The sequence below is a fragment of the Cyanistes caeruleus genome, unplaced genomic scaffold (assembly GCF_971803275.1).
Source record: "Cyanistes caeruleus unplaced genomic scaffold, bCyaCae1.hap1.1 HAP1_SCAFFOLD_94, whole genome shotgun sequence".
Lineage (NCBI taxonomy): Eukaryota > Metazoa > Chordata > Aves > Passeriformes > Paridae > Cyanistes > Cyanistes caeruleus.
In genome coordinates, this window is record NW_028255897.1 from 926,656 (window position 1) to 947,734 (window position 21,079).

At 51.1% G+C, this 21,079-nt stretch overlaps 2 protein-coding genes across 2 annotated transcripts in view; both read left to right on the forward strand.

The window, feature by feature from the left end:
• Nucleotides 1-21,079, forward strand: part of LOC111946061 (uncharacterized) — a 101,816-nt gene that overhangs the window by 6,753 nt on the left and 73,984 nt on the right. Inside the window, exon 3 of the mRNA XM_086873312.1 lies at nt 2,000-2,006. Coding sequence (XP_086729438.1) covers nt 2,000-2,006 — 7 coding nt within the window. The remainder of the gene's footprint in view (nt 1-1,999; nt 2,007-21,079) is intronic.
• Nucleotides 327-10,773, forward strand: LOC111942687 (olfactory receptor 14J1-like). The gene is made up of 3 exons (XM_086873357.1): nt 327-1,182; nt 2,118-2,243; nt 9,768-10,773. Exons 2-3 carry the CDS (start codon nt 2,213-2,215, stop codon nt 10,724-10,726), a joined length of 990 nt encoding a protein of 329 aa, XP_086729483.1. The 5' UTR covers nt 327-1,182; nt 2,118-2,212; the 3' UTR covers nt 10,727-10,773.

Below are 21,079 nucleotides of genomic sequence, written 5' to 3' on the forward strand. Positions count from 1 at the left end.
GGAGAAGAGAACTGGAGGCCAGGATTGCACAAAAACCTCCCAGAGACTCAGTGTGGGAAGGAAAATCCAAAGTAGCTGAAAAAGCCCTGAGTATCTCAAAGTATTGATGAGCCCCACTGAGTGTCAATGCAAAGCTCCCAAGGGACTCGTTAAAGCAGATAATTGGGGCCAGGATTGCACAAACTTCTCAGAGACTCGGGGTGGGAAGGAAAAAGGAAAGTACCTTAAGAACCTGAAGTACCTTGAAGCATTAATGAGCCCCACTGAGTGTTGTTACTGACAAAGGCTCTCAAGGGACTAATTACAGCAGATAATTGGAGGCCAGGATTGCACAAAGCTCTCAAAGACTCCAAAGCAAAAGCCAAAGTCCTTTGAAAAAGCTGCAGTCCCTGGGAGCATGAAGGAGCCCCCAGGGCCATTCCTGAGCAAGGCTCCCCAGGGACTCCTTCCAGCAGATCCCTGAGGCCACTGGCATGTGGGCTAGGGGGGATGCTGAGGGCAGGCCAAGGGGGTGACAGTGGCCAGCCTTGCTGGGGCTGTGCCAGGAGGCCCCAGGGCCTCAGGACAAGGTGTCTCCTCACAGCCCTTGCTGGCACAGCATTGGCTGCTGTGGCCCAGGGCACCAAGCCTTGGCTTCTCTTTGTCCCCAGCTGTCATCAGTGCCTCCAGTTCTCTGCTCTGCCTGGGGCCTGGGGACACTTTCTCAGTCACATCCCTCAGTGGGACCCATTAAAAGTGAAAGAAACTTTGGAGTTGGATTCTGACTTGGAGTTCTTGAGAGCTTTCTTCCCCTCCCTGTCAGGGACTGATGTTCAGGGCCTCAGCACAAAGCCCCAAGAGGCTCATTAAAGTCCTGCTGCTGTGTCTGTGCTGCTGAGCTGGGCCGGGCTCCTGGCACAGAGGCAGCTCCTGGAAACCAAGAAGAGCTTCAAAAGCACATTTCTCTTGCTGAGCAGCTCTTCTGCCAGCCCAGCAGGGCTGGGGCACTGCCTGCAGCCACCCTGGGCACAGCCCAGAGGCACAGAGAGCTTCAATCAGTCAGGGCTGGGAAGGTGCTGAGAAGTGCCTGGGGCAGAATCCCTGCCAGCCCTTGGCACAGGAAGCCTCTGGCTGCAGGACAATGCAGCTGCAGCTCCTGGAGGCATCTCCTCAAGCTGGAACATGCCAGTGCCTACAGACTCTGTGAGTACATTCTCTGCCTGTCCCTTGTGCAGAGCAGCCAGGGGTGCCCAGGGCTGTCCTGCAGAGCAGGGTCCTGCAGCCCAGGGCGCTGTGCTGGGGCAGGGACTCTGCTGCCTGCCAGGGACAGCTCTCAGCCGGCCCGGGGAGCTGCTCCCAGCGCTGGGGAGAAGCTGTGGGGGGAAGGAGCCACCCTGAGCAGGGCAGGGGCTGCTGCTGAGAGGGGCTGTGTGGGGCAGGGCTGCTCCCAGCTCCAGACCTGCCTGGGCACAGCTCCAGAGGACACTTCCCAAAAGAAGGTGAGACTGGGATGGATGTAAAGATCAGGAGCTTTCCTGAGACTGTTTTCAATGTCTTGCTTTAAGCAGGGTGGGAAAGCTGGGATGATGACAAAAAGATTTTTGCTTTTTATATATGTTTAATATATTTTTAGATCTGTAAACTATTATTATATAGTTATAAAATGATAATCCTTAATTAACTCTATTAAACTACTATTATATACTTATATAACTATTATCTTTAATTAATTCTGGTATGTTTCCTAACCTTTCTCTTAGATTTTAGAACTATAATCTCATCTTCTAAATAGATTTCTGAAATACTGTATAGTCTTATCATCAGGGAGAGGAGCTACAAGAAGAGCATTTTGTTTTGTAACCAGAATGTGAGCAGTCATAACAAAAATTGGGGCAAAGAAACCCTTGGACCTACTCTAATAGATTGTCTCAGGGGTGTGTAACTGGGGCAGCTGAATCTCCTATTGAATGTTTCTGTTAAATATCCTAATTAATCAACCTTAATAAATTGCTGAAATAAGGGGCCAGGTGTGCCCCATCTCCAATGGGACACCTGGAAGCTTCCAATGAAGCCATTTTTTACTTTACTGTTCTAACACTGTTGCAGAGGTTTGGGGTTTTTTTCTCTTTTGATTATAGACAACAAAGGGGATGAGAGAAGCAGAAGAGGAATTGTAATCCCAGAATCACAGAACATTCTGAGTTGAAGGGGACACAACAGGAACAGCAAAGTAATGTTGGAACATTTACAGAGATGCCAGAATTGTAAGTTTGGGTGCTCAGTCTCTCTGCTGGGAGCCTCCTAAACAGCCTAAATGCACTGCTCTGATATTGTCATTGTTATCTGGGGCTCTCAGGGAGGCTCTGGCATCTGCAGCAGCTGAGTCAGGCCCTGCCCTTGGGACTGCTGCCAGGCAGGTGTGTCCATGGGAATGGGGTGTCCCAGCTTCCCTGTGACTGGTGGGGCTGTGGGCAAAGCAGTCCATGGGAAAGGGGAATGAGCTGAGCCCCCTCCCTGAGATCCCATCATGGGCACACCTGGGCATCTCCTTGCTGTGTCCTTCCAAGCTCTGAGCTGCCCTCCTGGCTGCAAATCTGTGCCAGAGCCTCTCAGAGTTCCCTGAATGTCCCACGGGGAAGGGCAGAGATGCCACAGCTGAGGAAATGCTGTTGGCTCTGCCAAGGGAGCCGTGAGTGTCCTTGGCAGAGGGGGGTGCTGAGCCCTTGCCCAGAGACCTTTAGAGAGGGTGAGACATTCAGGGATCCCTCTGCTCTGGGCAGGGTCTGGTTTATGCCAGGGTGACACAGGAGTGTGATTGTGCTCTGATTCCAGCCAAAGGTGCAAACCCAGGGCAGTTGGGAACAAGCCCATTGTCCTGGGTTGCAGTATATTCTATCACCATCCTCATGTACTGTTGAAACCAGGTGAGGCAGTGCTCCCTGCCTCCCCCCCCCCCCCCCGGGCTACCTTCTGTTAATGGGCCCATCAATGCCCTGCCCCATGACTCATAGATAACTTCCCCCTGTATTGTCCCCTGTTAATGGGCCCACCACTGCCTTGCTGCATGACTCAGAGATAACTTCCTCCTGGACTGTTTTCTGTTAATGGCTCATCAAGGCCTTATCTCATGACTCACCATCCCATTGTGAGATGCTCCTCCCCGAGGGAGGAGCCAAGCATTCCATACTGGATATAAGCTGAGAATTCGAACACCACAGCAGCCCTTACCTACGGGACTTCCAGAGGACAGGAGCTACTGCTGGACTTTCAGCTGAAGACCAGACCCCCTTTCTTCCAGAGGATCACGCTTCAACAAGACCACCTCATCTGGACGACTACCATCACCCTAACAGGGTTCCAAGCTGTATTCTGACTCTGTCAGTGTTTTTGATATTATTACATTTATTCTTTTTATCATTTTCCTATTAAATTATAATTCTGACTTGCGATCTCTCACTGGTTTGATTTCAAACTAGTACATATTTTGGCGCCCAACGTGGGGCACGAACCTGAGAGAAAGTCAGAATTGCAATTTCATATTAACAGAAACCTATCCACCATGGTGGTTGGCTTGTCTATATGGGTACTGTATCTTGCTCTCTATATTTTCCCTCACATGGGGAACTACTTGCCTGTTGTATTGCTCCTGTTGAGACCAGGGAATGGTATGAGAATTGCTTTATTGGTTTATTATGCTTATGGCATGATAACCTGTGAGGCAATGAATACCATTCGGAATATATACTCAATTTTGTTTGCTTGTCCTAGTCTGGGCTGCTACATCTGGGACCTTCTCAACAATCACACCCTGCCCTTGGTGGGAAGAGTGGAGAGTGGTTTCTTCCAGCCTTTCAGGTCAGGCACAGCAGTTTTTAAAAATATTGAGTTCTCTCTGGATGCCAAGGACAGCCTAGTCTTGCTGTTTTGTTTTCTCTGCATGGCCTGCACCATGTACACCATGCTTAGAAACAAAGCACTGTTTGGTGTAGTACAGCGTCTTCTTGAGGAGGAAGAGAAAAGAACCAAGAGCAGAGCAACAGCATCCATGACCACACAGACTGCCACAGAGGAGAAAGAAACCAAGAGCAAAGCCACAGCGTCCGTGTCTACGCAGACTGCCACAGAGGAGAAAGAAACCAAGAGCAAAGCAACAGCATCCGTGTCCACTCAGACTGCCACAGAGGAGAAAGGAACCAAGAGCAAAACAACAGCGTCCATGTCTACGCAGACTACCACAGAGGAGAAAGGAACCAAAAGGGCCATGAGCACCTCCACACAAACAGTCACCGAACCAGAGCAGCCTAAACCGGTAGAAGTTGCCCCCATTCAGAAAAAGAAATCAAAAAGCAAATCAGTCCGCATAGTGACTGATGAAGGTGAGGCAGGACCTTCACACGCAGCGGAGGAGACAGAACCAGAGATTATCACTCGCTCTCTATCCCTAGGTGAGCTGCGTGACCTGCGGAGGGAATTCACCCGCCAGACGAACGAGTCCATCCTAACCTGGCTGCTCCGCATCTGGGACGCTGCAGCAAACGACACCATCCTGGATAGAAGTGAGGCCAGGCAACTGGGATCGCTGTCCCGGGATGTGGTCATTGACCAGGGGATTGGGAGAACCCAAGAAACTCTCAGCCTCTGGAGGCGACTGCTGACAAGTGTAAGGGACAGATACCTCTGCAAAGAAGACCTCCAGGTGCACCAGGGAAAATAGAGCACAATGGAACAGGGTATCCGATGCCTGAGGGAGTTGGCTGTGCTGGAGATCATTTTTGCAGAAGATGAGAGATTTCCTAAGAGCCCAGATGGTGTCCAGTGCACGTCACAGATGTGGCTGAGATTTGCACGGCTTGGACCAGAGATGTACTCCCGTTACCTGGCAACACTGCAATGGAGGGAAGGTGAGGACAGGGTGGGTGTCCTGGCCAATAAACTAAGAATCTACGAGGACACTGTCACTGCCCCGTTTCGCACCCATGTCTCATCTGTGGAAACAAGGCTGGCTGAGCAAGTCCGGAGCTTGATTGAAGAGGGCCATCAGAAACTAAAAAAAGAACTTAAAGAAGAAATTTACCACGTCTCCCCAAAACCAACAAGAGTCTCTGCTATTAAGAGTAGGCATTCCCCAGCCAGGGAGAAAGGATACACTCCACGAGGTAACCTCTGGTTTTTTCTCCAGGAGCATGGAGAAGACATGAGGAAGTGAGATGGAAAACCCACCTCCTCCTTAGCAGCCCGGGTACGTGAACTAAAAAGAGGGACAACTACCACAAGGAGCTCATCTAGAGCCAGCGCCGCTCCGGTCTCTCGTGGCCAGAACATCAGAAGGTATAGAAATGATGATATGAGTGATCCTCTTGAAGAGACATCAAGAGCATATTCACCGGAGGACAGCAACGTGCACCATGACCAGGATTAGAGGGTCCCTGCCTCTAGCCAGGTAGAGGAGAGGGACAACCGGATCTATTGGACAGTGTGGATCCGATGGCCTGGCACATCTGACCCACAAAGATATACGGCTTTGGTTGATACCGGCGCTCAATGCACTCTAATGCCATCAAGGTATGTGGGAGCGGAACCCATTTCTATTTCTAGGGTGACAGGAGGATCCCAGGAGCTCACGGTACTGGAAGCTGAAGTGAGTTTAACTGGGAATGAGTGGCAGAAACACCCCATCGTGACTGGTCCAGAGGCCCCATGCATCCTCGGCATAGATTACCTCAGGAACGGGTACTTCAAAGACCCAAAAGGTTATCGCTGGGCTTTTGGGATAGCTGCTCTAGAGACAGAAGGCATCAGACAACTGAGTACCTTGCCTGGTCTCTCAGACAACCCTTCTGCTGTGGGACTACTGAGAGTTGAAGAACAACAGGTACCAATTGCCAGAGCAACAGTGCACCGTCGGCAATACCGCACCGACAGAAACTCTGTGGTCCCCATCCATACGATGATTCGTGAGCTGGAGAGCCAAGGGGTGGTCAGCAAGGCTCGTTCACCCTTTAACAGCCCCATATGGCCAGTGCGTAAGTCCAGTGGAGAATGGAGACTGACGGTAAATTACCGTGGACTGAATGAAGTCACGCCACCACTGAGTGCAGCCGTACCAGACATGCTGGAGCTTCAGTATGAGCTAGAATCCAAGGCAGCAAAGTAGTACGCGACCATTGATATTGCAAATGCGTTTTTCTCCATTCCTCTGGCAGCAGAGTGCAGGCCTCAGTTTGCCTTCACCTGGAGGGGTGTGCAGTATACCTGGAACCGATTGCCCCAGGAGTGGAAGCACAGTCCTACTATCTGCCATGGACTGATCCAGACTGTGCTAGAAAAGGGTGAGGCTCCAGAACACCTGCAGTACATTGATGACATCATTGTGTGAGGGAACACGGCAGCAGAAGTATTTGAGAAGAGACAGAAGATCATCCAGATTCTCCTGAAGGCTGGTTTTGCCATCAAGAGGAGCAAAGTCAAGGGACCTGCCCGGGAGATCCAGTTCCTGGGAGTAAAGTGGCAAGATAGACGGCGTCAGATTCCCACTGAAGTCATCAATAAGATCACTGCGATGTCTCCACCGACCAACAAGAAGGAAACACAAGCTTTCCTAGGTGCCATAGACTTTTAGAGAATGCACATTCCTGAATATAGCCAGATTGTGAGCCCTCTCTACCTGGTTACCCGCAAGAAGAACAATTTCCATTGGGGCCCTGAACAGCAACAAGCTTTCGCCCAGATCAAGCAAGAAATCGCTCATGCGGTAGCCCTTGGTCCAGTCAGAACGGGGCCAGAAGTGAAAAACGTGCTCTACTCTGCAGCCGGGAACAATGGTCTGTCCTGGAGCCTTTGGCAGAAGGTGCCTGGTGAGACTCGGAGTCGACCACTGGGATTCTGGAGCCGAAGCTACAGAGGATCCGAGGCCAACTACACCCCAACAAAGAAGGAAATTTTAGCCGCCTATGAAAGAGTCCAAGCTGCCTCAGAAGTCATTAGTACTGAAGCGCAGCTGCTTCTGGCACCCCGACTGCTGGTGCTGGGGTGGATGTTCAAGGGAAAGATTCCTTCCACGCATCATGCCACCGATGCTACTTGGAGCAAATGGATTGCCCTCATTACACAGCGTGCCCGTATTAGAAACCTGAACCGCCCTGAGATTCTGGAAATTATAACAAACTGGCCTGAAGGTGAGACTTTTGGATTATCTTCTGAAGAAGAGGAGCAAGTGACACGTGCTGAGGAAGCCCCACCATATAATGAGCTACCGGAGAGTGAAAGACGATATGCCCTCTTCACCGATGGTTCCTGCCGAATTGTAAGCACTAACCGGAAATAGAAAGCTGCTGTATGGAGCCCCACACGACGAGTTGCACAAACTACCGAGGGAGAGGGTGGATCGAGTCAGGTCGCAGAACTTAAAGCTGTCCAGCTGGCTTTAGATATTGCTGAAAGAGAGAAGTAGCCGAGGCTCTATCTCTACACTGACTCCTGGATAGTAGCTAATGCTCTGTGGAGATGGCTGGATCGCTAGAGAAAAGCCAACTGGCAGCGCAGAGGGAAACCCATCTGGGCCGCTGAGATTTGGCAAGACATCGCCGCTCGGGTAGAGAAGCTGATCGTGAAGGTTCGACACGTAGATGCTCATGTACCCAAAAGTCAGGCTAATGAAGAGCACCGTAACAATGAGCAGGTAGATCGAGCTGCCAAAAGTGAAAATATCACAGGTGGATCTGGACTGGCAGTACAAGGGAGAATTATTTTTAGCTCGTTGGGCCCATGATGCCTCTGGTCATCAGGGACGAGATGCAACGTACCGATGGGCTTGTGAGCGAGGAGTGGACCTTACTATGGACAGCATCTCACAAGTTATCCACAACTGCGAGACCTGCGCTGCAATCAAACAGGCCAAGCGGGTGAAGCCTCTGTGGTACGGTGGAAGATGGTCCAAGTACAGGTATGGGGAAGCCTGGCAAATTGACTACATCACCCTTCCCCAAACCCGCCAAGGCAAGCGCTACGTGTTGACCATAGTAGAAGCAACCACTGGATAGCTGGAGACATACCCTGTGCCTCATGCTACTGCCCGGAACACCATCTTGGGCCTAGAAAAGCAAGTCCTTTAGAGACATGGCACTCCTGAGAGAATCGAGTCAGACAACGGGACGCATTTCAAGAACAGCCTCGTAAGTACTTAGGCCAGAAAACATAGAATTGAATGGATCTATCATATCCCTTATCATGCACCAGCTGCTGGGAAAGTTGAACGGTACAATGGACTACTCAAGACTACCCTAAAAGCACTTGGTAGAGGAACCTTCAAAAATTGAGAAGTGAACTTAGCAAAGGCCACCTAGATGGTTAACACCAGAGGATCCATCAATCGAGCTGGTCCTGCCCAGTCTGAACCCTTGCACACGGTAGATAGAGATAAAGTCCCTGTAGTACACATGAGAAGTATGTTAGGAAAGACTGTTTAAATTAATCCCACCTCAGGCAAGAGCAAACCTATCCGTGGGATTGTCTTCGCTCAAAGACCTGGTTGCACTTGGTGAGTAATGCAGAAAGATGGGGAAACCCGATGTGTGCCACAAAGAGACCTCATTTTAAGTGAGAACTGTGTGTAAGGTTCCATTGTATATATATATATATGTGTGTGTGTGTGTGTGGAGTTTAAAGAAGGTACTGATTTGGAATTATGTAGATGGTAATAGAATAAAGGGTGGATTATGTCCTGGGTTGCAGTATATTCTATCACCATCCTCATGTACTGTTGAAACCAGGTGAGGCAGTGCTCCCTGCCTCCCCCCCCCCCCCCGGGCTACCTTCTGTTAATGGGCCCATCAATGCCCTGCCCCATGACTCATAGATAACTTCCCCCTGTATTGTCCCCTGTTAATGGGCCCACCACTGCCTTGCTGCATGACTCAGAGATAACTTCCTCCTGGACTGTTTTCTGTTAATGGCTCATCAAGGCCTTATCTCATGACTCACCATCCCATTGTGAGATGCTCCTCCCCGAGGGAGGAGCCAAGCATTCCATACTGGATATAAGCTGAGAATTCGAACACCACAGCAGCCCTTACCTACGGGACTTCCAGAGGACAGGAGCTACTGCTGGACTTTCAGCTGAAGACCAGACCCCCTTTCTTCCAGAGGATCACGCTTCAACAAGACCACCTCATCTGGACGACTACCATCACCCTAACAGGGTTCCAAGCTGTATTCTGACTCTGTCAGTGTTTTTGATATTATTACATTTATTCTTTTTATCATTTTCCTATTAAATTATAATTCTGACTTGCGATCTCTCACTGGTTTGATTTCAAACTAGTACACCCATCCAGCCCCTCACCTTCCCTAAGCCACAGGGAATCCTTTGCCTCTCACATCTCTCAGTGGGAAATTCTGAGTGCAGCAGAAATGCTGGGGATTTCTGACCTCAGAGAACCAGCAATGATTTGTGGGCAGGAAAAGAATATTTAAAATTTCTTCCTGCTCTCAATATCTTTTAGAAGTGGGAATAAAGATGGCAACAAGCCCTTCTGCATTAGGAGTGATTTCCCTGACAAATCCTGAATATACAGCTTTTCCCCTCTGTTACATGGCCACAAACCCAGGGCAGCAGGGCAAGGATGGCTCCTGGAGAGCCCCCAGGCACGGGCCTGGCTGTTCTTGGCACACTCAGACAGCACAGCTGGAGCACAGTCAGGGACCTGGGTGAAGTTTTCCCAGAGCAGCAACAAGGGTGGGTGAGTCCCAGCCTCTCCTGATTTGTCACTGCTCTTTTTCTTCATGAACAGGTCCCCATGTGCAGCCACAGCAGATGTCCAACAGCAGCTCCATCAGCCACTTCCTCCTGCTGGCATTGGCAGACACGCGGCAGCTGCAGCTCCTGCACTTCTGCCTCTTCCTGGGCATCTCCCTGGCTGCCCTCCTGGGCAACGGCCTCATCATCAGCGCCGTAGCCTGCAGCCACCACCTGCACAGCCCCATGTTCTTGTTCCTGCTCAACCTGGCCCTCACTGACCTGGGCTCCATCTGCACCACTGTGCCCAAAGCCATGCACAATTCCCTCTGGGACACCAGACACATCTCCTACACAGGATGCGCTGCACAAGTATTTTTTTTGTTTTTCTGTGCTGCAACAGAGTATTTTCTCCTGACCATCATGTGCTACGACCGCTACGTGTCCATCTGCAAACCCCTGCACTACGGGACCCTCCTGGGCAGCAGAGCTTGTGCCCACATGGCAGCAGCTGCCTGGGCCAGTGCCTTTCTCTATTCACTGCTGCACACGGCCAATACATTTTCCCTGCCCCTGTGCCATGGCAATGCCCTGGGCCAGTTCTTCTGTGAAATCCCACAGATCCTCAAGCTCTCCTGCTCCAATTCCTACACTAGAGAACTTGGGCTCATTGCAGTCAGTGCCTGTTTGGTACTTGGCTGTTTTGTGTTCATTGTTTTCTCCTATGTGCAGATCTTCAGGGCTGTGCTGAGGATCCCCTCTGAGCAGGGACAAAGGCACAAAGCCTTTTCCACCTGCCTCCCTCACCTGGCTGTGGTCTCCCTGTTTATCAGCACTGGTACATTTGCTCACCTGAAGCCACCCTCCATCTCCTCCCCATCCCTGGATCTGGCAGTGTCAGTTCTGTACTCAGTGGTGCCTCCAGCCCTGAACCCCCTCATCTACAGCCTGAGGAACCAGGAGCTCAAGGCTGCAGTGTGGAGAATGATCACTGGATCATTTCAGGAACATTAAACTGCAGGCCAATTCCTGCAAATAACTTGTAATAAAACTTATCTTTGATACTTCTTGGTGGTCTCATTAAGGAGGTTCATTTATTTAGTTTTGTGTTTTAAAATTGTCTTCAATAACATGTCATTGTTTTGTGCCATTTCTCATTTTGTTTCTCTCCACCTTCCCTGAGGCCACAGACTGTGTCTATGAGGGGCTGTGCTCTTGGTGGCTTTCAATGAACTAAAGAATCTCCCAGCAAACTTTTCTCCAGAGATCCCCCTTTTGTTCCCTTCTCTGGAGCTGCAGCAGCAGTGTCTGTGTGCAGAGCTGGGGGCAGATCAGTGCTGGCACAGCAGCTGTGGCCAGGAGCAGCAGCACTTGGTGTTGCCAGTGCTGCTCCCGTGCCACTGCCCCGCTGCCCTCCTGGCCCTGGTGTTGCTGCAGGGCCTGAGTGCTCTCGGGGCCGGGCACAGCCCTGGGGGTGGCAGTGCCGGGGCTGCAGCAGGGACAGGCCATGGGCACTGCTGGGGCAGCGCTGACGCCTCAGGGCAGGGCCTGGGGGCTCCAGGCTCCTTGCCCAGGCTCTCTCAAGAACACGGCCAGGCCAAAGCTCAGCACAGAAAACCCCTGTGAGCAGCCCCAGGCTGGCCGTGGGCAGGCTGGGGGCAAACAGCATGGCTGGGGCTCTGCAAGGTCCCTGGGGGAGACGGGAAGGAGCAGCAGAGCAGGGGCTGATCCATCCCCACTGCGCTGGACACCCCAGGGCAGCGTCCCAGAGCGTCCTCATGGAGCTGCCAACAACATCCCCCCTGTGCAGCCCTGGCCTCTCCCCCAGCTCAGAGAGGTGCTGCATCCTTGCAGGCACATGTCATGAATAAAATCTCTCAAGAAATCCACCCCGGATAAAATACTGTGTTTAGTTAGGTACAGTTAATGTTCTTATCCCATTTGTAAACCTTGTACCCCTTGTTTACTCCAATGGTTATTAGTAATTACTTTTTAATTAATTAATTAATTAGTAATTAATTACTTACCAGTTTCTGAAGTGTTTTAAAGGTTCTTATGAGACATTCCTGTACCCTTTTCCTTACTTCCCTGCTACCTTGTAAAACAGCTGCTCCCATGGGGGCTAAATCCAACTAACAAAAGCAACCCATTAGAAAGGTATGCCACAGAACGAGGCAACTCCCATGGTCACTGTGCCACACTAGAACAAAGAAACTCCCAGGAAGCTGTGTAACCGAGTAAAATGCAAACTAAGGCATGCAGGACACCAAAACAATGAGCTAACAGAGGAATAAAAGGACAAGGAAACGTATTCGAGCAAGCTATGACGCAAGATCATCTCCCTGCATCAACTAAACCTGCTTAGAAACCATCTTCCTGCATCACCATGACCTGAAGAGGACTGGAAAGGACTGACAGCCCTAGACAGCAAACCAGATCAACAGGTCACTGGCTACTCTCATGAGGACGGCAGCCCCAGCTCTGCAGTGTGTGCTGCAAAGCTGAATTGTGTCTCCTCCTTGGAGCTGACAGTGTGAGAATGGCCGTGATGGAAGCAATCCCTTGGGTCCCCCCCACCCCAAGAGCTGAATCCTAATAAAGGCATCAAACGGGAGTCTTGTCTCCTGGCCAATTTCTTTCAATTACCCTGTGCCGCACGGGCCATTGTTGCAGTGTGTTTATTTTGTTCTGATTATTAAGTGAATGGTTTGCTCCTGTTGTTATGCCCCTATGATTCTGTAATGGTTTTGCCCTCCTGTCAGTTTTTGTAAACCACTCCCCTTTTTCCTGAACCTTCCTTGTCTATCACCTTTAGCCTGCCCCTGGTCCCTGTCATTCAATGTAAACCCAACCCTTTGTTCCAGCAGGTTCCCTGCCTTTCATCCCCTACTCAAAGCCCCATTGGCTTTGCGACTGCCGCCCCTCCCAAATGTTACCCCTATTGGCTCCTAGTATTGTGAACCCTCCTCCTGACTCCTCCCATACTGTATTCCCATTGGTCCTTGGTTTGTACCCTCCCCTCTTTAAATAGGAGAGCACAGGAGTGCTCAGGGCACAGAGTCCTTGGATCCCTGTGTGTCTTTGAGCCCTCGTCCTGTCACCGCTCCTTTCCCTCAGTAAATCCTGTTTCTGGAAAGCTGCTTGGACTCTGGGTCTCCTCCATCTCCTCACTGAAGCCCACGACGCTAAGATCCGCAGAGCCTTGAGTGGCGGAGAGGCTCTGAAGGCTCGGTCTAGGGAAAACAGCTCCCAGACCGTTCCCCACTCCTGGCGCCGCCAGCTGTCAGTGAGCAGAGCTAGCCCAGGTGTGAAGGGCCGTGGCGGGCAGCGTCAGGCCATGGCCGAGGGGGCCTGGACCCACCCGGAGCTCCTCCCGGAGCCCAGCGGACTCCAGCTCAGCGGGGGCCGGCAGCGGGGCATGGCTTAGGCTCAGCAAGGTGTGAGCAGCCGTGGTCCGGCCCAGCCTCAGCCGGGGTCCCGCAGCCTCCCGTCCCCACCCGGTCACTGCTGGGGCCAGCCCGGCCCCGCCAGGCCGAGCCTGTGCGATTCAGCCCTTCTGGGACACAGGGCCAGAAAGACTTCAGCCCTGAAGCAGCAGGCTTTGAGTTCAAGCCTTGGGAAGCACTTGCCAAAGGCTTGATGGCAATTCATACGTTCATCAAGTCACCCCACTGAAAATTATGTTTCTAGAATCTTCCCATGTCTCTCCCCTGACTGGTTGCAATTTGTCGCAGTATTTTGCATCTTTCTAACCCCAGTCTGTGTCTGGACCCATGCCCTCAGACTGCGCCCTCACACCTCCCCTAGATATTGTTGTGTCTGCCCCTAGGCCTGGTCTTTGCACTTTGCTCCTGTGCTGTGCAGGCTTTATGGGCCTCATCCCTACTTGATTTTCCTATTCCAGTTGGTTTTGGGGACGCCAGCGAACCCCCTCCTTTAATTTCCTCCTCGGTTGCCCGGGTGTCAGGGGACCCTGAAGCTTTAAGGATTGTTGTGGCCACTGTCAGCACGACTGCAAGGGCCGCAGTGCAGCGGGGCCCGGCCCGACCGGCAGCCGGGTACCTCCTCAAAGGTGGAAGCAAGAGAGAGATTTCCCTGGCTTGCCTGTCTGCAAAATGTCAATCTCACAGAGGTGGATCCAGCTTTTTAAATGCTTTAATAGGTAGTCAGTTCCCACAGCTAGCCAGCTCTTGGATTTTGCTTGGCACAGGGGCAGCTCTCGCTTAGCAGCTCCTCTCAGTAAAATCATTTCCATGGGGGGCTTCTTCCCTGCTCACCAAATAGCAATTCATGCAAAAGCAGCACAAACTGTTCTTCCTGTCCTCCTATCTTTGCCAGAGAGTGCCTCTCAAAGGGATAATAATTGGGAGGGAGGGGGTTTACATTTTCCATTGCAAAGGAGCCTCCTGCCTCCCTTAGCAGGCCCCTGTCTTTCAAACGAAGACACACACGGTCTCCTTTTGCACCTTCACTTGGCCCCAGCCACTCCTGATCATTTGAAGGAGCGGCTCAGAAGAAGGGGCTGCAATCCCCCAAGGCCTGGGCTGCTCCAGGCCGCTCCTGGTGCCTTGGGCTGTTGAAGGGGTGCCGGGGTGGCCTTTGTGACACAGGCGCGGGGTGCCGGGGTGGCCTTTGTGACACAGGCACAGGGTGCTGGGGTGCCCTTTGTGACACAGGCAGGGGGTGCCGGGGTGCCCTTTGTGACACAGGCACGGGGTGCTGGGGTGCCCTTTGTGACACAGGCAGGGTGCGTCAGGGGCCGTGGTGACGCGGGACCTTGTGGTGCCCAAAGTCCATTGTGACATGGCAGAGCCCCGCCCCGGCTGGGGGGTATATAAAGGGCTTGTGGGGCCCGGGTCAGTCCCAGGACAGTGGCTGTGTCCAGGTACCTGTGTGCACCAGAGGACTGCAGGCACGGAGGAGGAGAAGGCGAAGCCCAAGTCCCAGCCCCCCAGGCCCTGGCCCGGCTCACAGAGAGCCCAGGCCTTGAGGGAGCAGCAGGAGGAGGCTGAGAGGGCAAGCAGAGGGAGGAGAGGAGCCGTGGAGTCCTGCGCTGAGGAAGAGCCAGAGCTCTGCCGAGGAGAAATGAACAAGTTCCAGCAAGGGACTCCAGGGGAAGCCTGCACTGAGCCACAGCTGTCCCCAGGAGAAGCCCAGAGTGGCCAGGAGCTCTCTGAGTGAGATGAAGGCCTTGAGCAAGAGCTGGTCCAAGTATGGGGGAGCTACTGGCATTTCCGGGACTGGGATGAGGGCAGGGAGCAAGAGCCCTCCCCAGCTGTCTCCGAGTGGGGCGAGTGCAGGGAGCAGGAGCCGTGGCAGGCGGACAGCGATCACTGTCAGGAATTCTCAGATTGGGAAGAATCTCCTGAGCAGCGGCTGTCCCCAGGAGAAGGCACGAGCCGCCGGGCACTCTTGGACTGGGAAGCTTGCCGCAAGCAAGAGCTGTGCCAGGATGGCCAGGAGGTGACTGGAGGCAAAGCAAAGAGAAAATCCTCCAGGTCCAGCTGGGATGATGACAGTGATGGAGAGCTGGCTCAGGACAGCAGGGAATACTGCGACATCCTGTGCAGCCAGCTCAAGGCCTGGCAGCGGGAGGATGATGACTGGGATGAGGTGAGCGTCCTGGAGCTGCACGAGGAAAGAGAAGAGGCCAGGCAGCAGAGACTGGCAGATTTAGCCCAAGAGGGAATCCTGCTGCCTGTCCCTCGAGAAGCTTGGGTGGAGTGCCAGGAGCCTGAGCTGTGCCCGCAAGAGCAACTCTGTGCCGGGCCTGGCCCTCTGGCAGCCCAAGCCACGGTGGAAGATGTCTCTGATCCTGGGCAGCTGCTTCCCCACAGAAAAGGCCGCTCGCTCTTGAGGCGGGCACTGCGGGGGCTGCGGGGGCTGCGGGGGCTGTTCCACTGTCCCTGCCTGGCGGCACAGCCACAGGATCAGCGCCTGCTGCCAGCAGCGCCGGGCTGCAGATGGCGGCTGCCCCGCGGCCTGCCCCGCGCCCCGAGGGAGCCGCACGGGCTGCCCCGGCCTGCGCTGGCCTTGCGGGCCGAGTCGGCCCCGGCCGCTCTGCGGCACCCCCGGGGCGGCTCCCCGAGGGCACACGGCAGCCCAAAGCGGCACCCGAAGGGGGACCCTCGCTGCCGGGGCTCAGCGCCGCATCCCGGCCCATCGTCCGGCCGGGAAGGCACCTGGAAAGTCATCGGCTCCCAGCGGCAGCCTGGCACCGCCAGCGGCACCCCTGCACCGGGTCCCCGAGGGCCACAGCCACACGGCTCTTGGCCCTTTGCAGGGACACTGGCTCCAGCTCCTCCCTGCTGGACTCCAAGGCCATTTCCTCTCCTCTGGAAAGGACTCCATGCTGATCCTGGGGCACTTTGGCCATGAGGAATGGACACAGACAGGAGGTGTTGCTCCCAGGACACGACGGCGGCCTGCTGGACTGCAACACACACAATTCTAACAAAAGAAAAGAAAGTTGTGTTTAGGAAGTAGTAGTAGGAAAGAAAAAAACCCAACACCCCCCCCACTAAAACCTGCATAAGACCCTCCAGAAACCAAAAAATGATAAAGAATAAGAATAGGAATATTAGGAAGAAGAGGTAGAAGCTGAAGTAGATGAAGACATAGTAGTACTTAAAACATGGAAAATTAAGAATAAGAATAAAATGTTGGAGTCTGGAATACAGAGTGTGTGCCCTTGTTTCTGATACTTAGTTATAAGATCCAGGTATAAGTTCCCCCAGGCAGGGCAGGTCCCTGGGTGCTGCCCCTGGCCCAGATAGTTTTCAGACGGGAAAAACTATCAGAGGTAAGGTTTTAGAAGACAAAATGTCTTCTCTGCTGAAGAGTGAAAGACAATCTGTGATGCCTGCTGCTTTTGTGATACTTTCTTTCGGTTTCGCCCAGTAGTGCAGCTGCAGACTGGGCACGCTGTATCATCAATATCTGACACTCACACTCCCTTCACTCTTGACTACTTGCTTAAAGCTCCTCTCTTATTATGTGTGCAGGACCCCAGCCTCAGCCAGGGCAGTAAATGGCAGCAGTTTCACATCAGGATGTGGTGACAGCAGTGCCTGCAAACACTCTGCTGTAGCACTGGCAGCGTGGGCTCCCTCCTGAAGGACGAGATGGATCTTCCCCAGCCCCGACAGACAGAGTCCCCTCTTTGCTACCTGCCCCTGATCCTGAGCCCAGAGATGCTGTCTGCCAGCACGTGTGAGAGCTGGTTCTCTGAGGAGATCAGAGGATGTGAGAGCCTGGCAATTTCATCCCAGAGAAGTAAATCCTCGGTGAGAGAGGCTGGCTGCTGGCATTACAATATTCTCAATGCTAATTACCAGAAATCTAGTTTCCAAATCTTTTCACTTTTAAGATACCACTGCAGCAATCAGGCTGAAGTGGGATAATTAAACGAAGCACTGTCTCCTCTCCCCTCCTCCCCCCATCACTCTGCAGCCCTGTCTGTCATTTCCCAGCACGGAATGGCTGAGATGTGGGAGGCTGATAGGAAAGCTCAGTATGTAAAATGCTGAGTGCATTTTACAGGAGGTGCGGCTTCAGCACAGCTTCCTCACTAGGAAAGAGCCACAAGGAGCCCTGGCTGCTCCTGTGGATGGTTTATCACTGAGCTGAGTCCAGTCAAAAGTCGGTGAAAAAGATGTAGGCAAAGAAAGAGAAGAAGGAATGAGAATATTTTGCCCTTTTCCCAAAGCAAGAACAGGCAAAATCTCGCTCTCCTTTTGAAACCCACAGGTTGTGAATCCAGTTTTGGCAGCTGTGATAAATGTGCTGAAGCATCCAAATACTTGGGGTATAAGGAAAGGATTACTGCTTGTCAGAAGTTGTCTATCTTTTGAATATTCTGCCCAAAGCAGCAAACAATTGAGTAACAACTTGGTACTGACAGCTCTTCCTTAAGATACAGCAACCTCAGCCATTGCCTTAGTCCACAGTCTTCTCTCTGTCTCCACGGCTTAATAAAACAACTTTAAATGTTGCAGTTTTGGTCTTAAACCAAGAAGAGGAATTGTTCTTTCACATTGTCGTGGTTTTAAAGCAGTAACTAAAAAATTACTAGAAAACTTACTTATTTCTTGCTGTGAGATATGGCTTAGAGCAAGAGCAAAACAGGCTTAAAACTTAAAAGGAAATAAAGGAAGTTTATTAACAAAACTACAAGAATAAGAAAACTAGAATAACCTCCAGAAAACCCCTATTTTTCCCTCACTACCCAACCATTCCCTTGTTCACATGACAGCATAGAGACAAAAAACTTTGGAACTTTGGTGTTTAAAACAGTCCCAATTCCTGCTAGAGTCTTTTCATCAGTCTTCGTAGAGAAACAGAAGTCTTCTTCTGCTAATCTACGGAGTTTCTCACAAGAAAACTATTTCTGTTATAGCTTTCTATTTCTCTGATGTCAGCTGCCCGGAAATCTGTCATCAGTTCTCTCCTCCCATTTCACATCGCTCTGAGGTGTGTATGGGTCAAATGAGTCTAGGGATGTCATTTTTAAGGATTCAAAGGCAAAAGTTCTCTTCATCTGTCTCTGTGAGCCTCCCTGGAAACAGAAATTTTTCTCTTTGCCTCTCAAGGCTCCAAATCTTCAACTATTACTTCTCCCCTCTGTTCCAGCACTTCACTGTATCACAATTACTCCACCTTTTACTCAAAATCCACACTTTGAACCACTCTATTCCTTCCAATATACTCTGAATTAAAGGAGCTCTTTTTCAGAACGCTATTGTCCATCTCCATTGCTTTAACAGAAAAATATTTCAGCTTAATTAAGGCATCTCTTTATTCTCTCTTCCCCATCTAAAACTTAACTCTTTTCTTCACTGTCTTTGACGGTTTTATGATGTCTTCTTCATGTTATCTCACTCTCACTCTTATCCTTCTCTCTCTCTGAGAAAAAGGAGTAATCTGTCAGTCTCATCCAAGTAGTAAAAGAGTTAAAGTCTTGGAAAGCTGCAGATGTTCGTGGTGTCAGGTTTCAGTTCAGCAGCAGAAACTGCAAACCAAGCCAGGCCGGCTCCATTTCCCCCCTCCCCACCCTCTGTGGCCTTGTCCAGCCTGGAGGGTGGGGAGGAGGCTGAGACAGAGCCTGTTACCTCGTCAGAAGCCAGAAACCAAAGAGAACAAAAGAACCCTGGCTTTACATCTTAAGGTTGTGTTCACAAGTTGATCTCACTTCTCAATGGTTAAAACCACCGCCAATTCTCAGAAATGACCAATAATTGGTCAGAGGAAAAACTCTTATCAGCCTCTCCCAGCTTCAACTTCCTCCCAGCTCCCGAACATATCTTAAAGGTAAAATCACCCCAGGACAACTGTGCATCTCAATACCCAGTTCCTGTAACTCTCCCCCTCTCTCGGAACCTTCGTTAACAATCCAACAGAAAAATTCTCCAGACCGTGCATCTCAGTACTCAGCTCTCATAAAATCTACTCAGACTTTTCCTCCCTTCTCGGAAACTTAGTTAAAAAACCAACAGAAAATATGAATATGCAACAAACTTCAGAAGAAAGAAAAAACCGAGACTGCACAGCCTCAAGCTGTAAAAACTGTATCAAAACTCATCTCTCCAAAAGACAGGCGGTGAGCTTGGGGGAATCAGTGTGACAGAGGCTGGTTCAGAGTTCACCCAGCGCCGATCCTGAGCTCGAAGCTGACTGTGATTGTAGCTGTTTTCATCATTTGATTTTGCAAATTTTTCAATAAAATTGTTATTGATAAATTTGGCTGAATTTCATTTATTACAGTGTACATGCACCTCAGCTGGGCTACTGATTTCACCCCTACCTCAGGCTCACCACCCTTGGGGCTGCTTCCAGACAGCCCAGCTGCATCCCCTTCCCCCTTCAAACCTAGTTTAAAGCCCTCTCAGTGAGTTCTGCCACTTCGTAAGATAAAATTCTTCTACCCTTAAGAGAGATGCAGCCCATCCAGTTCCAGCAGGCCGGGTGCCAGAAAAGTTGCCCCAAGATCAGAGAACCCAGAATTCTGCCGATGACACCAACCCTTGAGCCACTTGTTGATAATGTGGGCTCCCCTATTCCTTTCACTTCTTTTCTGCCACCAAAGGGACTGAGGAAAAGTCTACCTGTGCTCCTGCCCCATCAACCACTGAGCCAGTGCCCTGAAGTCCCTTTGAATTGCCCTGGCACTCCTCTTTTCAGTCTCATCTCTGCCAGCCTGGAGTAGCAGCAGTGGATAATAACCAGAGGGCTGGATCAGCCCAGGAAGTCTCTCAGTGATGCCCCGTAGCCGAGTCCCAGGGAGGCAGCAGACCTCCCTGTGGGATGGCTCCAGTCAGCATGAGGGGCCCTCTGTTCCCCTCAGAAGGGAGTCACCCACTACAACCACCTTTTTTTTTCTTTTTAATAAACTTTGTAACAAAAAGCCAGGCACTGGTAGATGGTGAAATTCTGATTTATAAATATTTTTTCCCATTTTTTATTGTTTTTTCCCCTCTTCACTCCAATAGCATCACAAGTATTGAGAATGAAAAAAGGCCACAGTCCATCATCATTTTCACCGTTTTACAGACGTTTCTAAGAATATTCAGGAATGAGGATGGGCAAAAACAGCACTGCAGGAGCAGGAGTTGACTTCCAGTCCCATCAGAAAGGAAAAGGGGGATCTTCCTGGAAAAAAATCCAATAATATTTTTAAAAAGCCCTAAAAAGTTCCCAAATAAAATAAAAAATTTGGGCCCTCCCAGGCCCTGGTAGCCTGCTGGGCTGGAATTTCTCCTATTCCACCTCCAAATTATTCTTTACCAGTGGATTTGTCTAGAATTTTGTCCCTACTTTCCCCTATTTTTCCTTCTTAAAAATTCTTTTTTCCCCCAGTTCCTTTCTGCTTGTTTCCACTATGTTTTCCTCATTTCCAGTGCTGTATGGGATTTTTTTGGATCTGGATTGTGTCCTGCCTCTCTCCCCACCTTCCGGACCCCTAAATCCCAAAAGAGAATAACCCAAAAAACCTCGGAAGACTGAATCAGTACACGTGGCATTGTACTGTCATTGGAGTGTTCCTAGAAAAACGGGCAGAAATTTGGGATGAACATTCCCTCTCCAGTAGATCCATCAATACCTGCAATGCAGAAGTGGAAAAAGCTGCTGAAATTGGGATTTTGCCTTTCCAGGAGAGATTTTGAACCTGGCTTTATTCATTAACCTTTCAACGTGCACAACAGAGGACGGAACACGGCAGGGCCTTAGACACAACTTTGGTCCCTGACACACACAGGCTCCTTGTCCCACTACTGGCCTTCAGTAACACCTTGAACTCCACAATGCTGTGGAGCCGGGCCTTCAGCACAGGGACCTTTCCAGCCTGATCTGCGCTCCTTCCTCTGCGTC

Excerpts from the sequence above, each read along its gene's own strand:
- LOC111942687 (XM_086873357.1), top strand. The coding sequence starts at position 2,213 with ATGTTGGAACATTTACAGAGATGCCAGAATT. Across the intron at positions 2,244-9,767 it reads TTTACAGAGATGCCAGAATT|GTCCCCATGTGCAGCCACAG; the intron begins GTAAGTTTGGGT and ends CTTCATGAACAG.